Below are 13776 nucleotides of genomic sequence, written 5' to 3'. Positions count from 1 at the left end.
CTGCTATGTATTTAACGTAGAACATCTGTGTGTGCCCAAGCAGGTTAGTTTATTACAAAGTGTCTTCAACAGATTTATCACTTTGTTCGTTGTTTTAGCATTATCTAGAGCCAATCATATACACCTCCTTATGAAATGGATGAATACACTCTGCTCTCCTGGTAGAGTTTAATATAAGACCTCTCTTTCTTGATTTCCAATTCAATGAATCCTGTTAAAATTACTAAAAAACATCACTTTTGAAGGCTATCTTAAGAGTACAATACAGCATTAAAGTAGATTTCTAAGTAGCTTTCTTAACAGTCTAGAGAGCAGGATGCACTGAGAACTGACTGAAACCTGTTCTTTAATTGGAATATTCATCTTATGGTTTTCATTACCCTTTTTCCTTCGCCTCTCATGGATGGTTGTTGCTAATGCTCCCCTCCCCTCCCCTCCTGGTGGGCCAGCCAACAGTTCCCTCTGGAGGCAGCATCATTATATCTGCCTGGTTCACTTAGTAGCAGATGGTGAAGAGCAGTAGAGCTGATACACTGCATTTCACAGAAACCAGGATCCTTCTGGTACCTCTGCAGCATACGCAGACTTGCCTGATTTGAGACTGTGAATTCTTTATATGCTTCCCAAACTAGGTTTCCTTGTTTGCTACTGTGTATGTCAATGTGAGAGCGATTTTTATGATCTGCTCTGTTGCTGGACAGTGAAGAAGCTACTTGTCTCCAGCTTATAGCTGCTGGAGGATCTATTTCCCGTTTTATTTCTATTTTTACTAAAAATTAAAGGATGACAGCTCTGATGGTTTTCATTTTCACTGGTTGACAGGCTTTTCTTCCCCCTCCCCTTTTTTTAATTCCTGCTGTCTGCCAAAGGACAATCTGTTTGCTCTGAGACAGTTTAATGCATACTGACTACCAGAGGCAGAACTTCCATTGGCTCTGTTACAGGGGTAATTTACACTTTAACAAGGTATTGTGACAAGGTGGTAATTATATTTTTATCACGTCATTATGACATTACCACCTGGAAAGCCATAGCTGATTAATTAGTGGCATATATTAAATTTATAACCCTCGAACTCTAAAGTTATCATACCTAAGTGGTGTAATTATGTTGAACTGTGGTGTGGCAGTGAATTGAGGTGAAGATGCTGAGTATCCACCTATTGCAATAGGTTTAACGAGTGCCAGTAGAGGGCAGGGAGCTGCAGAGAAGGACATACCTTTTTAAAAAGAAATAAGGAAGAGAATGAAGTCGTTGAAATCCTGAAGCCAAATCTAGTCAGCTGGAGAGTTGCAAGGCTTCTTGCATATATGTGTTTTTTAAAAAGATGTAATTTGAGAGCAGTCTGATATACAGTAGTTCCTGCTCTTCGTTTCACAGTTTTACTTTAGCTAGTTTGCGTGTGTTTTGTTTTTTGCAATATAGAAATTTCTTTGAAACTTTTGGAGGCTCAGACTGGCTATTCTGGAGACTATATCACCTCTCTGCAACTAATAAGAAGCACTGTTTTTGGCAGGATGAGCTTTTCTTAGTCTTGTCCATATGCCCATGTGTTTTATGTTGTTCCTCCCAGTTTAGTTCTTTTCTCTTGCCCTTAATATTAGGAGATAAAGAAAAGGAATGAGACTAAAAGTAATTAATGAAAATGTCCACAACAAATAGCTTGATCAAATGTATTCCCATATCCCTCTGCAAAAATACTGCATTGCAGATTATTATTATTATTATAAACCAAATCTGTTTTTGTCCAAATTACTATGTTGTATTATAGAATCAGAGCTTCAGTTTTGTTTTGTTTTGTTTTTTTTTTCACTGTTTGTTGTGCTTTTCTACGTCATATTTGTAAGCTGCTGATATTTTTTTCTCTCTTTGCATTATAGCAAATGAAGTAACTACTTTCCCTGTGTTGGTGAGTGATCAGAGTGAAATCGTGGATACCAATGGAGCTGGAGATGCATTTGTTGGAGGTATTTCTTTTTTCACTCTTATTTGGAGATTGTCCTATTATTCTCTGTATAAAATCTACCATTTTTTCATTCAACTATCCCACAGAATTAACTTCATTCTTTTAGAGCTTTTCTTTGCATTCTGAACTTACGGGATTCAATTAAGTTCTGATTTTCAAAGGGAAAGTGTGTTCTATTACTTTAAAGATGATATGCCATTATGCTATACTCTGGTCGTTTTCATGAGATTAATTGTATCTGTCAGACTGTTGCATAAACAAGCTGCATCAAGTACTATATAGTGTACAGAAATCCCTCCTGGCTTAAATGTTAACACATTGTTGTTCTTTAAAACAGGTTGTAGTGAATATTAAACAGTATGTTAATAAGTGAGCATAATGTCTTCTGATCATGTCGGTTTTGGTAGAACATCTGCTTCCAATACAATTATTTGGACATCAAAAAAGAACACAAAGGGTTAATTTGTTAAAACAAACCCAGAAAATATCTGGCATTGCTTTATATCCATTTGCAAACTTACTATTTTTTTTGGCATAAGCTCTAAGGAAAAAAAAAGAGGATGTTATGTCTATGCCTGTGTTTTAAAACGATTCAATATAAGCCAAAAAACAATCTAATCCAAAAGTTCTGTCATTCATTGTAACCTTCATACATGTAGTTCTGTGATGCACTATTGCATCCTGAAGACTCTGATATCCAGAACACAGCAGCTTTAAGGAGCTCCATTAGTCACTAATTTACTGGAAACATTACCAAAGAGACTTTATAAATAGAAATGCAGGGCTCAGTCTTGTAGCTATGAAGGGGATAACAAGCAGCGTGTTACCCAAATTAAAGCTTCAGAATTGAGTCCCACTTGAAGAAGGTATTCAAAATAAGCTTAATCTTAAGAATGTGAATAGTTCCATCCCTACTCAATACATCACTTAAACCTATGATACATTTTCAGTATATGCTTAAATCTGGCTGAAAATAGGAATGTTATTACTCATTTGCCTTGGTGCTTCATGAATCAAGAAGGGCAGGAATAGAGGAAAACATGTTAGGTCATGTTATTCATACACCTCTTAATGCATACTTGTGATTTAGGAACAATTGAAAATGACAAATAAAGACTAAATTTGAACCAGCAACAGTGACTATCAACATAAATTAGATCTTCAAGGGCATATCCCCGTATACATGTGCTCTGTGTATCAGCTGTGTCAGTAGGTTGCTGTCTTGCCATGAAAACAGAAAAGATCTTGCCTATTTTGTTTTCAGATCCTAAAAATAAAATAACACAGGGTAGTACTCAGGTGGTCAATATGGTAGACACCAACCAAGCTTTGCCTCTGCAGGAAGCAGGTTTTCATGTCTGCCACATTTATCTCAGATTGTATTTATTCTCATTTCTTCAGATTTTAGGCATTATATGGAAATCAGGACTTTGATGGTTTTTTAATAGTCCTGCTTCTTCCCTAACTTAGCTGCAGGAAGACTGTTATGACTGGTCAGGCTTTAAGAACTGTCTGGTCTCTCATAACCTTTCCTTTTCCCTAGTACTGCCTTAGCTGCTGTTTTTCTGTAGAAAGCTAAAACGTTGACTTCAGTAATTTTTCAGAATGTACTGGATGGACTGGCTGATAGAAGCCAAATCAGACCCCATTCCAAATTGCTCCCTTCCAGGGAGTTCAGGCATACCTGGTCAGGGTAGTCTTGGATCAGTTGTGATATTGCTTTCTCTAAGTGTCTAACAGTGGATTTCAGCAGTTTGAGGGAAAACAATGTGAAAAATGCTAAATTTGGGAAGAAAGTAAAGAGAATGGCTTTTCTGAAAGATCAACTCCCCTTTCTCTTCCTAAGGCTGTTGAGACAACCTGCATGGAGACAACAAGCTTCAGTGTATTTGGGGGAAATTAGAACATAAGTCCTGTATTACTGTTTATGGACATGGATTATTTTCCTCACTTCCCCTACAAATAGCACTTAGGCATCATTGGATGCTTTTTGTATAGCGTTCAAGTGCAATGAGTCTAATATAGCATGGCATTGTACAGTTCTCCCTCTTACCGTAACAGGTAAGGAAAGAAGCACAGCTGTTTTTTCCTCTGTGAAGGGATTTGGCTCAGCAGTTGCAAATTTCTGAATTCTCATTGCAGTTAAGTCCTTACGTGAATATTGGTATGGGAGCTTAGGTTCTTCTTGCACCATATTTCACTCTGCTATGACTCAGAAACCAACATGAGCTTTTGAATACTCACACTTCTTCCATTAGCTTCTGAGCTATCTTAGTTCTCCGCTGTCACCCCATAAATAATAAATTGGTCATTTATTCTCCTCAGAGAACAGATTTTCCTGAGCTTAGTCCAGATGGGAGATTTGGGAGTCATAACAGTCTAGGTACACAGCTGATTCTAGTCTTACATGCTGTGGTCTCCTTCTTCATGGAGTCATTTAATTTTCTTTCCCATATGTAGGAAATGGGATACTGAACTGGATAGGCTTTGATTTGGTCTGTGTTTCATTTGGGGGGAATGTCTGTATTTTATCTATATCACACTTTTCATGTGTTTTCAAAGTATGTATTTGCAACAGGAAAAGTTCTTTATTGTCTCCTTACCAGAAAGCCCTACACCGTAATGTGGGTATTACTAGTTAACATATGTATCTTCTGTTGATTCTAGCATTGTGCCAGATGCAGTGTTTTTAGTTCTGACAGAACTTTCATAATGGAAAGCTTATATATTATTTTCAGGGTTTTCCTGGTTTCTTTCTTTGACTGAGGTTTTTATCAATCTATTACTACCCAGGCAACAGTACCTGAGTACCGGAGCTGTTGACTCCGTTGAGGTTGGAGAGGCCTTGCAGAGAGATCTTGACAAATTATAGAGCTGGGTAATTGCCAACCATATGAAGCTCAACAAGAGCAAGTGCTGGATTCTGCACCTGCGATGGGGCAACCCTGGCTATAGGTACAGACTGGGGGGTGAGAGGCTGGAGAGCAGGCCTGCAGAAATGGATCTGGGGCTTCTGGTCAACAGCAAGTTGAACATGAGTCACCAGTGTGCCCTGGCAGCCAGAAGGGCCAGATGTGTCCTGGGTGAATCAGGCGCAGCGTGACGAGCCAGCTGAGGGAAGGGATTGTCCTGCTCTGCTCTCTGCGCTGCACTAGTGCAGCCTCACCGCGAGCACTGTGTGCAGTTTTGGGCACTACAGTATAAAAAGGACATAAAACTATTAGAGAGCATCCAAAGGAGGGCTACAAATATGGTGAAGGGTCCAGAAAGGAAGACATACGAGGAGCAGCTGAGGGCCCTGGGTTTGTTCAGCCCTGAGCAGAGCAGGCTGAGGGGAGGCCTCATGGCGGCCTGCAGCTCCCTCACAAGGGGAGCGGAGGGGCAGGCGCTGAGCTCTGCTCTCTGGGGACAGCGACAGGACCCGAGGGAACGACATGGAGCTGGGACAGGGGAGGGTCAGGCTGGGGGTTAGGGAAAGGTTCTGCACCCAGAGGGTGGTCAGGCACTGGGACAGGCTCCCCAGGGCAGTGGTCATGGCACCGAGCCTGACAGAGTTCAAGGAGCGTTTGGACATTGCTCTCAAAAACATGATTTAATTTTTAGGTACTCCTGTGTGGACCCAGAGGTAGGACTCAATGATCCTTGTGGGTCCCTTCCAACTCAGGCTATTCTTTGATTCTAGATACAATATTTTGATTTTAGTATCCTTGTAGTAAAGTGTTCTGAAGTTCATCCTTTAACTTAAAAATGCACTCATTGTTATACTATACTCTCCTAGAAACACAGTCCTTCATTCAAACAGTACAGAACAAGAGTGCCCTGGCAAAGCTTTCCCATACTGGGAAGCTTTTGAAATTGGTATATTAATATGAGTGAGCAGTGGTTTTGTTGGCACATGGTGTCTTGGCTGAGAGGAAAATGTGGGATATAATGAGAACTAACCCCATCAAGCAGGTTTTATTTTACATGAAAAGGTCAGGTTTGTTAGGCTTTATCGTATTTTGAAAGATCTTTCACTGAGGCACTCTCTTCCAGAGGTTTAACTCACAGTTTGTAAGGAAATTCCATCTCGACAATTATGCCAACTTGGCAAGTCACTCCTTATGTATTTCTCCATGTGAAAGTGGAAAATAAGGAATCTGGTGGTTTGTTTTGTTTTGTTTTTCTAGAACCTATCTGACAGTCATTAAACTTAAAAGTCATGAAAAAGTTTAAAGATAAAAGGTTTCTGGGCACTTTTAGCTCTGTGAACTGATTCATGAGCTGAGCAGTTCCACACTTGAAGCTGCTGGCCTCTAAGGAGAACTAGCTTAATCCAACAGCAAGCAACAAAAAATAAACTTCATTCTTCAGTTGAAATGTGATTTTATTAAGTTGGCACCAGGAATATCTCTGAATTTCTTGCCTCTTACCACAGGCATCAAGTCACCTGCCGTTCAGGCTGGTGCAGTGCATGAATGAGAAATCAGGCTTTAAAATGGCTGCAGGTAGCTTTATGCTAAAAATACTTCTCTAAACAACACTAATGGAGTTCTACCTTTATTGCTTTTCAACAACACTACTACCTTTTAGAAGTGTAAACAGTAATGATTTACTTTGTAGCATCTCAGCACCTTCTATGGATTTCAGGGGTGCCACAGATTTTTCAGTTACAAATCCCTGAGATACTCATAAATTAAAGTTGCAAGTCCACCTCCGGGTTCTGAGGACATTGACAAATCACTTGAGCTTCGCTGACCTGGCTTATGACACAAGAGTTCTCTTAATGGAATTACAGCCTTATTTTGTAGAGTTTGTGGAACATTCTGTTACTCATTAAATTACCATTTATTTATTGCTAGTCAGCCCCATTTTGAACCTCTGCAATAATGTTAATCAGAGTATATTTAACGGCAGTAAACATACTGAAACACAGACAATTTTAACATCCTGTGTTCTCCCTTATGTTATCCTGCTCTCTTTAGCTATAGTGAAGTCTGCTTTCTGTTTGGACTCCTCTTTGTCACTGCCACCGTAACCAGTGAAAACAATAAGAATCTTTTCTGATAATAGCTGTCATTGTTCCCTGCAAAATCTCTGCCTCTAAGTGGAATTGGATCAAGAATCCATAATAAATGAATAGCAGAAGGTGTAAAATCAATGCTTTTTTTTCAGGTTCTGTCAATAGAAATATATTGACGTTGTAATCTGCTATGATTTAGTTATATACTGCATGAAAAGTACTGAAGTATGAAGTGTAACCACAAATCATTTTCAAGTAGTGTAATGACACAGTGACAGAATGATCACAGTAAGCGTATATTACTTAGCACCATACTATAAAGATATTATACCATTCTCAACGAAAAAAAAATCCTTAGATATAAGGAGCTCTTCATTAAGCATTGTACAATGCCAAAGACAAGCTGATAGCGATTTGGTACCAAAGCTGAGTCAACAACTCAAACCACCTGTCAATTTAAAATCCCATTGGCAGCTTTCATGTACAGAGGAATTTCATAAGGCTGTTATCTAAAGTTTGAAAGCCACGCTGAGAAATTTTTTGGTGCACATGCTTACAGAAGAAGCAGTTATCTCTTTCTCTTGTGAAACCTAGTGTAAATCTTATGAGGTGGCCAAATTCTGTCTCAGTTATCAGAGAGCTGCTCTGATAGAAGACAAGGATAGCAACAAAAGAGGACTTGTCTACTTTCATAAGTGTTTTTGAGCAAGTGTGCCTCGTTGCATCCTCATCTTCTCTTTAGAGACTTGAGGGTTTAGTGGAGATATTTTCCTCCTTTTGTTTACATTTCTATTGCCAAACTGACTAAACTAAGTCATTCCCTCAGCTTTAATACAGAGGTTAATCCTAAATAATATTTTTTCTATCTTAATCTAAATGCCTCTACAAATTAGATAAAGACCTTGGACTCCTCAGAGTTTGCCTAAAGGTCATCACATTGTTCAAATTTTAGTCTGCTTTTGTAAGCTAAATGCAAATGATTTTCTATAGAATGGCATCCAGCTTTGTTTTCAGAGTTAAGTAATATGTGGTATATTTCTACATTATTGAAATGTTAAAATATTACCCCTAATGTGAAACATTCTTCAATGATATTATGTAAATACGTATATACATTGTGAAAACACACTACAAGAAATAGGAAGATAGGCTTGCAAAGAATCCACAGTGCACAGAATAGTTGCTGTTCATTATTCCTCTACTAATAGGTTTGATTCAAGAAACCTTGTTTGTTTTTTGTTTTGTTTTGTTTTTAAAAAAAGTCTGGTTCTATTTTCAAGGCACTTCAGTAAACTTTGAAGAACTTTAGTATAACTTTGAAATACCTTCACTGAATCCAGTGGATTTGAACAAGTATAACATCAATAAAAATTGAATAAATTAAATCTGCTCTTGTAATTCTTCTGCTGTTGGTCTGCAGAATTTATCATTTATGGAAGGAATCCAAGAATCTTTAAGTTAAAAAATCACCTAGATGGCCACAGGCTGGAGCAAGTGACCTCCGGATGTCTCTTCCAACCTCAGTTGTGCTGTGGTTCCATAACTTTTAAAACTATAGGAATTAGGGACCCTGCTGCCATTTCCTGCTTCTCTGAAAATCTGCCTCAGTTGTCTTCTGCAGGTAGTGTTGATGGTTAAAGCGTAGAAGCTGACTGAATTAAAAATTGAAGCTTATACAGTGAGAGTTCCATCTACTCACAATAAATCTGGTATAGGGCAAAGGTGGACTGTGTTCATGGCTTTGTCTAATAAGTCTCATAGGTATTTCAAGTAAAGGAGTTGGGTGGGTAGATGCATGTGTGTGAGAAATTAAATACATTCTTATGGATAGTTGCTATATGGTTATACCAGGAGTGCTAAAAATGACAAATAGATGTGATAATGTAGACAGCAGAGACTGGTGATTAAAACGGTATGTCAGATTACTAAATTATGAGTGAGCTTGTGACTATATTAAAAGTAAAACTCCTTAATGGATGTATAGGACTGTCTAAAATTGTGAAAAAAAAAATCTGTTTTCACTGAAAGCATTGCAGAGGAATGAAGTACTTTCCTTATTTGTTGTCTTTTCAGCTCTGTATGAATCTCTGTTGTAAGCATTGCCCTCCCTCCTGTACTTGGCACCCCTGCAAAATTCTAGATTTGTTGTAATAGGAGTTCAAGGAACTAGGAGTAGTTCTTTAATAAACAACAGGAGTGTGATACCAGAAGCTACTTAATTCGCTTAAAATGGTCCTTAATTTGTATAAGGTTTTTGTATTTGTTTAAAATACCTTGGGAAGTTGTCATCATTTTTAATCACATTTGATGGAGAGAAATACAGTGGATAAAATATCACTGCTGTGAAGTACTACCTTCTGATAACTCCAAAACCCTGCTAGGCAATTTTATTTGCCAGCTGGGAGTGAGGGGTATTTCCTTTTTTTTTTTTTTTTTGGTAATAGCATTTAGATATATATGTATATGTTATTTCTTATGGCTTATTTCTGCTATAAAATTTATCTTCATGAGCAAAGAGAAGAGGGGATACTACATCGTTTTGTCTTTTCTTTGAAGTAAAGATAAATGTTTTAACAAAAATCAGCACTCTTAGTCTTCATTTATACAACATGGGTGGCTAATTGCTTCTGAGCAATCCTGTTGTTACTGAGATCATGGCTGATGAGATATGAAGCTTTGAAATAAAAATACCTTGTTAATGTCATACGCATTTTGACTGACAGCCCATTTTGCCCATCTTTAATACTCCTGTTTTATAAACAGCATACATGAGTATAATAGCTGAGCTGCAGATAGGGTATCAATCTTGGCTTGCTAGAGGAGAACTTGTCAACATGCTCATGACTTACCGCCCATGTGTGGAATCCTTAATTCTCTCAGATAAATATCACATCTAAAGCTAGGCTGTTAGAGGGTCACGTTATCTCTATAACTGATCTTCTACAAACTAGAAAATTACCAGATTATACTTTCCTGGCTGACTTTGCTCAGTCTCAGCTAGAGGCACATTGTTATTCTGATCAATATTGTAGCCAGTCGCTAGTCATTTCAACATTGATACTGGCACAATTTAGAAGTTTACCACAGTTTGAATTGCAACTACTTGAACAAAACCACAAAAACTGGTATCACTCAGAAAAAACACAGTGTATTACAGTTTTCTGTTTAATTCCCTACTTAATTTATTTGCCAATCCCATTCAAAATTATTTCTTTGGAAGTAATATACTCTTCTTTGTTGGTATTATATGTAAAACTTGTAACAAATGTTGTTCCGGTGTAATGTACATTTTTTTTAATTGCTACCATTATGTAGGTTTCTAACTGTTCATTTTAATAAGTTTATTGCATATTTATTTTTATCAATACATAGTAACCTAAATACAGTAATTCTCATTTTCACCTATGCAATATAAAGACAATCCAGAAAAATACATAGAATTACTGTAAAGCAAAATATTAGTATATTTGCTGTCTTTTTTTTTTTTTTCCAATGAAATGTACGAGAGAGCCCTTTGTAAGGACCACTGAGTGGAATTAAAAAGCCTCGGAAGTTTCTAATTAGACTGAAGCAGGACCTGATCCTTCTAGCTGTCGTGTCTCTTTGCCTGTCAGTGACATTGGCAGTGCTAAGGGAGCCATAGTGTGCAGCAAGAGGATTAATATTTGGGTTTTAAATGCCTAGTTTACCTCACCGTAAAATCAGAGACATTCTGGATTGGCTTTGTGAGAAGCAAGCATTGAATAGGTTGTGTACATTTTCAAAACAAGCCTACTGTGTTAAAAATAGATTTTCAAAACCAATTATAAAGTTCCAATTTTTGCTGTAATAGCTATGGGACAATTACAAATTGACTTAACGCCTCAAAGCAAATCATCACCGTTTAAAATATTTTGTCATGCCTACTACCCCTATCCTCATAACATTTCATTTTATGTTAATGTGTCATGTGTTAGAAAATCATGTAATGATAAAGAAAATGTTCATGTGGAAGGTTAGAAATGACTTTAATGAGTTATTATTACCTTGCTCTCAGACTGTTGATAATATTTTTGTGTTATTTTAATGTATTCTGAGTAGAGACAGAGGCACTAGTCAGATTGGATCATCAAGAACATTCCCCTGGGAATCAGGGCAGGATGCAGTCCCCTAAGAAATGATGTGTCAGATTAAGCTGATGCTATATTCACAGGAAATAAAACACACAATGAAATACAAAAATACACTGAAATATGTTATCTATTTCATGTCTGATATGAATTGGTTTGGCGTTATGGAGACTGACACTGATCATAAAGGCACTTCTCAGGATGTGGTATTGGTTAGTGGTATACTCGCTCACTTGCAACTTGCTCTATTATTTAATGAGATAGTTACTTCTCCCATAATTTCTTCACTTCCCCTGCACTGAAATGGGCTCATACTTGAGGTGGGAACATGGCAAGGTTGCAATAAAAAGGAAAGAAAATTAAAAGACATGGTCCCAATTGAAAGCAGCGGTAGTAGCAGTGCTTGTAGGTTTGACACTGATCTCTTATACTTAAAAGGACATTACTGTTATTGATGATCTGCATCAATCCAGGACCATAACAGATATTTAAAGAGGCAAAATATACTAAGTGATAGCCTATAAAATATGAGCAGTAGGAATATAATGCTGTGCTAGGCTATTTCAGCACACAAAACTCAAGCTATTCATAGGCTGTCTAGCTACCACGTAATTCCTACTGCATTGGCTGTTGCTTTTTGATTTTCTTTGCATACTGCTGGCTCAATTGAGTAAAAGTATACCTGCAAATAAAACCTTACTGTCGTATGGTTGCTCTGCAAACACAAGTTCCAATTTACTTGCTTTTGTGCATATGAATCTCAACCATTCAAGCCATTTTTGTACTTGACTATGACAGAAGCATTACGCTTTCAAACAGCGTTAAAAATTGAATAGTGGTTAATAATAATATTCCATTTTGTTATGCTTAGGATTTCATAATGTCTATATGAAATTAGTGAAATTCCCTTCCTCATATCCCAAGCAGTAGGTGTAGGAATCTGTGCCATTTCATGTCAATACTAAGAATCTGTTTTGAGGCTCAGAAATTTCCCTGAAATACTTATAAAAAAAAAACAAGAACAAAAAAGTTTATTTCATTCTGCTGTCTCAAAAAAGGCTAAGGATAATTTTAATTTTTGGAGAACACTTCTATGAAACTTTCTAGGAAAAGTTTCTAGAAAAAAAATGAAATAGAAATATCAGCCTGAAAAGTAGGTGTTTGTTTTTTTTGTTGTTGTTGTTGTTGTTTTTCCCAGATAGACACAGATGTTTCCAATGAAAATACCTGTGTTAAGATTTGGTATACACAATGTCTTGATTATTCCTTGTAAGCTTGGAGGGTTTTATTTTATTTTATTTTATTTTATTTTGTTTTGTTTTGTTTTGTTTTTGTTTTATCAAATGTTTTCTCCTGGTCCTGGCTCTTGGAAACGAGCCGAAAGCCACCGGATTCTGATCCAAAAAGGAGTTTTCCCAAGGTTCATCCTCTGGACTTAAAAATGAAGAGTAGGACCATCAGAAGTTAAAATTTTGTTATACCAGTTTCTTCCATCATGTTTTTCTTGTAGCATATTGTAAGTTGACATGATTCTGTTCCTGGACAATGAGATGCACTGGGGAGTTTTAATAGACGTGATATGTAACACAGATTATAAGTAGAGTCCGCAAAGGATGAGTAATGTGGAAAGTGTCACCATATAAAACACTTTCCTCTAGTGTTGGGCTGTTCTTCCTTAAAGAGTGGACAGCGCTCAGTGAAGGCACAGGCCAAGAAGTTGAAGTCAAAAGGAAAACTTGAGTCAATCTCAGTGGGCTCCATATCGGGACATAAGTGTTCTCCATCCGTTGCACTGCCTTCAGGACCAAACTGCTGTAGTTCTACAGACACTATTTTTGCTTGCACAGAGACATCAAAGAAACAATAAATTTTCCTCAGAGAGAGTCTCCAATAGGCCCAAGCATCTATACAGGCCCTGGGAAGTACGATTACACCTTACTCTACAAGCTGCAGTGAGCTGGCCCAGAAGGTCCAGACAGTGGTAATCATATAAGCAATGCAATAAAAATACTCAGCTTTGAGTAATTGACTCCTAATGGAATAACAGGGATATAGTGGAGTTTTATTTCTTTTTTTTATTGTTACATTCTTGCAGGAATCTTTTGTTAACTTTTTCCACATGTAATGCTTTAAAGCATTAGGGGCTGAGCTCTTTTTTGCTTTGTGTATTCAACACCTCCTCTCCATTCCAGGAAATGGCTGCTAAAGTGATATGAAAACACTCCTTGCACTTACTCACAGTCTTCCAGTAAATGCAAAGTTGCATTATTTGCATGTGTCCATAAATGACTGTATAAACTCAGACTGAGGCAGATGCAGGCATGCACCCATCTGAATGATCCTTACAGGAATTCAGTGCATTCAGGAGGTGTTTGTAAATATAAAGAAGACAAGAAGGATAGAGGCAGCAATAACAATACTAGCTGCTTTTACTGAAAATATGCTTGCTTTAGTATTCATGTTGGTGACTAGAAAATAAGAAGTTTATGTAAGAAGGTGGTACACAGACAGTGAATTGCATCCCCCATATAGCACATGACCATTTTATAAATAGAGTAGATATAGACTTCCGAAACATTTTATTTGTGATCTCATGGTTTTGTCATTCTCTGGAAGTAAAAATATTGACATTTACCAGGCTGTTTGTTCCAGCTTTCTGATCTCCTGCAGTTTATTTTTATAACAACCTTATTGATGAG

At 37.4% G+C, this 13776-nt stretch overlaps 1 protein-coding gene across 1 annotated transcript in view; it reads left to right on the top strand.

Moving 5' to 3' along the window:
- ADK (adenosine kinase) overlaps positions 1-13776 on the top strand; it is a 278606-nt gene that overhangs the window by 255220 nt on the left and 9610 nt on the right. The window contains exon 10 of the mRNA XM_084290056.1: positions 1881-1967. Coding sequence (XP_084146182.1) covers positions 1881-1967 — 87 coding nt within the window. The remainder of the gene's footprint in view (positions 1-1880; positions 1968-13776) is intronic.

This window comes from Netta rufina, assembly GCF_964035555.1.
Source record: "Netta rufina genome assembly, chromosome: 7".
Lineage (NCBI taxonomy): Eukaryota > Metazoa > Chordata > Aves > Anseriformes > Anatidae > Netta > Netta rufina.
The sequence above is the reverse complement of the archived record's forward strand: the minus strand, read 5'-3'. Positions and strand labels throughout refer to the sequence as shown.